Below are 4,350 nucleotides of genomic sequence, written 5' to 3' on the forward strand. Positions count from 1 at the left end.
AAGCTGGACATAAGCTAGACTTTAAATACACAGGACCATATATGGTAAAGAAGATAATAATATAACAATTTTAATGCAAAAAACAAATCCCAGACAGTTCATAAGGATAGACAAAAAATGTTTTTTTAGAATAGATTTTGTAGGATGGCCATTCATAAAAAAAAAAGACTGTGCGACGCGTGGCCTCTATCCAGATCAATTAGCGGTGTAAGACATCAAAAAATAAAAAAAAAAAAACACATTTATCTAGATCGAACAAATTAAGTTAACTTAAGTTAGATTGAAAAATGCGTTGCACCTATCGACGCACCAACGCACATCAGTTATTTTGCCAAGAGATCATAATTTTACCTAACTTGTCGTTTGTAATGCTCATCTCAACACATTGCCTGGCGGGATATCAATTACACTGGAAGTGACAAGGCTTTTTGGATTCTCAATGGAAAACAAGAATTTAAAAAGATTCTGAGTCATGGGAGACCTTCTCTTACATCGAGTGAGTCCTCCAAAGAGAGACTTTGAGAGCACGGGCGTACCGGTGCGATAGAAATTAAAGCTTAAAAGTTTCGTGGACATTACAAATACAAAACGTATATTGCAGTTTTTATATGCTTGGCGACAAAGGCAGTCCACTTGGAAGCGGCTACCGGATTGCCTTCTCAGGATTTCTTGTGGGCTCTGCAACGTAGATACTGCAAACACATCTACAGCGATTGCGGTACCAACTTCAACGGAGCAGATAAATCCCTAAGCCTTTGGCATGAAGAGTTTCGACAAAACGTCATCGCAACGTTTATTCCAAAATTAACTGCTCTGCATATTCAATGGTATTTCAACCCTCCACACAGTCCAAATTTTGGTTGATTATTGTAGGCGAATGTTAAAGCGGTTAAAACACACTTACATAACACTTTTAAAGGGGCGCTTATGACCTACAAACAACTCTCAACTATTTTGGTTTAAATCGAAGCCTGTTTGAACTTTGACCCCCTTGCCCATTGAGTTGAGGACTATACGGTATTGACACCGGCCCACTTCTTATCATCTTCGGATAAATCCTTAAAAGCTCAATTCCTGGAAGGGCAAAGACTGCAACGAACCTTTTGGGTTCGTTGGAGCTCGGATTGGCTTTCACACTTAAAAGCTCGTCCAAAATGGCAGCGGGTTGAGGAAAACTTGCGTTTGAGGCTACTGAATAAACGTTAGATACGTACATCTCTGTCCACATTAGCATATCGTAGTGACACTTATTTCTTTACACCAAAGCGCAGAACTTTGGCTTAAATACTGGGCTTAGTATTTGGGGGCGGCATGTTCGGACTCTCGATGTAGCTAAGAGAACTTTTTGCAAATACAACTCTCATTATTATATATATCCACCACTCTGTTATAACTGATCGAATTTTATGTAAAGTGAGTCACGAAAACATTGTTTAATAGCATTGAAGCTATGATGATTAGCAGCTCAATTATTTGATAGAACCTATGACAGCTATGCGATATCGCTTTTCGATTTTAATAGAATTAAAAGCGTATTTCTAAACTGTAAAATTATTAAAGAATCAAAAAAGAATTTTAAAAAAAATTAGAAAATAGAAAAGTTACATTTAAAAAAATTTTTGTTTAATATAGTCGTCCGATTTTGATGAAATTTAAAACGTAAATCTGAAATATTGAACCATTACATTATGGCGAAGAACTGAATAAAAAATTTATAATTTTTTTTATTTATTTTCCGATTACATCCTATAGTTGTCCGATCCGGCTCGGTTTGACTTATGTAATACCTGCAACAGAAAGACAACTTTTGGGAAAGTTTCATGCAGATAGCTTTAAAACTGAAAGACTTATTTGTGTAGAAACGAACAGACGGACATGTCTAGATCGAATCTTCTAGAGATGCTGATTAAGAATATATATACGTCGGAAATATCTCCTTAACTGCTTTGCTAACTTCTGACTAAAATTATAATATCCCCTGCAATTATACCCTTGCAGCTCATTTTACCAATATAAATAATTTTTCCATCCTGACAGTACATCTTAAGATGCCCACATGGATTTTGGCTGTACAGGCCCTTTCTGATGTCAGCATTGTGTGCACTTCGTCTACAGAGCGGGAGCTGGGTTTCCACGAGACTATTGCTTCGACCTTCACTCTTCGAATGGTCATTCGTAGCTTACATCATGCCGTCTATCGTATGAGTTATGCCTTCTATAACAACGGGAAAGTAAACTCCAAACTGATACTTGGTGATTATTCAGGCAATGTAAGAATTATTTCCTATTTTCCACACTTGCATGGACCTTTTCAGGCTAAACCAGGAGCCGCCTTGATTGAAGTTGTCTGGTCTGACGTACTAAAGGGGAAGATACCCCAGATCATCCCCAAGGAGTATATCAACCTACACAATGAGATGGTGTCTTGCGTTTACTTTTCGTTACACATGAACGCCTTGTTTGCTTCAGCAGAATATAGAAACACAAATAAGTACCGAGGCCGTTGCCCTGGCATGATAATGATAACTTATGACGAACGCAGTAACTTTCGTATTCCTCTTGGCGTAACCACATTCTTCGTAGCAGAGAGCCACAACATTGTAGTTACAGGCGGACCAGATACATTTGTGAGAATCTGGGACGTTTACATCCCCACTGAACCCTCGGCTATCCTCACAGGTCACAACGGCGGAATTGTTCTTGTTTTTGTCCAACCTGAAGAAACAAGGTTTACAGCGTTGACTTTCAGAAGATTATTAAGGTTTGGGACCTCCATGAACACACTCTTTTGCAGACCTACGGTGACTTGGTTCCTTTGATACACCACAGTGAGACGGACATAACTTATTATTACCATTCCCATCTCCGGGAGCTTGTTGTGGCCGGTCGTAAGTTAATCTCTATTAAGTGCTGCCCGCGTGTACGGGTAGACCTCACCGACGGAAACACACATGCTGCCCCGGTTTCCGTAGTTTTGTACAATCGTTTGTTTAGGAACATTGTGACTTGTGGCCTTGGACAGGACGACGAAAGATAATCATGAAGAGTTGTCACACCAAAATGATCTATGGTGAGATAATCGACATAGAAATCACCGCTGGCTGTTTTGATCCGCTCGAACAGTTTCTTCTTACTGGCGCTCGCGATGGTTCTCTGAAGATATGGAACTATAATAATGCTGTGGTGGTACGGAATATGAGTATAATGCCTTATCAAGAAGTTACCTCAGTTATTTGGGTAGTAGATCGGTAAGTTAAATTTAGTTTACAAACAAATAAAATAATAAAAAACGGCGAAAAGAAAATTTATTTTTAAACGGCACTTAAGCCTAGCTTGTGATAGCTTCGTTGTTTGTTAATTTAATTTATTTATTGTTTTTTTCCCGGTGCACACATACAAAATTCAATATTGTAACGATTCTTTGCCGCGCAGTGCAGCTGTCACTATGAAAAGCCAAGCCGATACTTTTTTATGCCTTTATTTCTTAGGGTCCGCACGCATCGGAATTTCGATTGGTTCCCTCCCAGTATCGAGAATTAAGAGAAAGAGAGAATTGATTTGACAGCCGGGCTGTCAACTCCTCGTAACTATCGCGTACCTTTCCATTTTGTCCGAATATTGAAAGTTTACTGAAAGGGTTTCCGTAGATCTGGTAACTATCACTACAATATAACAAAATGTGTAGATCCCATTTACAGTTGACAATTGAGTTATATGCTTATATCTAACATATAATTGGAATTTTAAGATTTTAAAAAGGTAAATAAATTTATCCTGTATGGCTTAGATATTATTTTGAAATTATTTTCTTTTAAAATACTGGTGGCTTAAGAGATACGTCGGTCTTGAGGTTAGAGTTGATGCTTGGCTTGACTCGAGTTTTAGGCCTCCACGAAGTAGCAGCCAGGATCTTGCAATGTTAACATGTAGTGATCGCTGTGACTCGAGATGAAGGCCGGATCCACGCTAAAGCAGCCAAGATCTTGAAATGCCAACTAGCAGTGATCGCTGGAGTTGCTTAACTGAAAACGTAAGAGCTGATGCGCGTCTTGCCTCCAGGTTTAGGTTGGTTCCACGCGGTAGCAGCCAAGATTTCGCAATGAGGATAATATTGACCTCTGAGGCACGCGTCTGGCTTTGAGGCAATCATGAAATCTATGTTCTCTCTATTCAAAATTCCAACATTCCACGCATTGCGTTTATTTTTATTGCATTCAGGGAATAGCATCTACAATCTTTAAGATAGCGTCTATAAATTCGTCAAAATTTTCAGCGCTTTTCCACTTTCTGAGTCGAAGCAAGTCTTTGATATCTTCGTCAGAGCGTTATTCTTTCAAAAGTGAATGAACG

At 38.9% G+C, this 4,350-nt stretch overlaps 1 protein-coding gene across 1 annotated transcript; it reads left to right on the forward strand.

Moving 5' to 3' along the window:
* The first annotated feature begins 2,043 nt into the window (after positions 1-2,043).
* On the forward strand, positions 2,044-3,281 carry LOC128265997 (WD repeat-containing protein on Y chromosome-like). The gene is given in 4 exon segments (XM_053002258.1): positions 2,044-2,231; positions 2,316-2,721; positions 2,724-3,014; positions 3,017-3,281. Coding segments are annotated over 4 exon segments (1,116 nt in total). The 5' UTR covers positions 2,044-2,048; the 3' UTR covers positions 3,253-3,281.
* The last annotated feature ends 1,069 nt before the right edge of the window (positions 3,282-4,350 follow it).

The sequence above is a fragment of the Drosophila gunungcola genome, unplaced genomic scaffold, assembly GCF_025200985.1.
Source record: "Drosophila gunungcola strain Sukarami unplaced genomic scaffold, Dgunungcola_SK_2 000212F, whole genome shotgun sequence".
NCBI lineage: Eukaryota > Metazoa > Arthropoda > Insecta > Diptera > Drosophilidae > Drosophila > Drosophila gunungcola.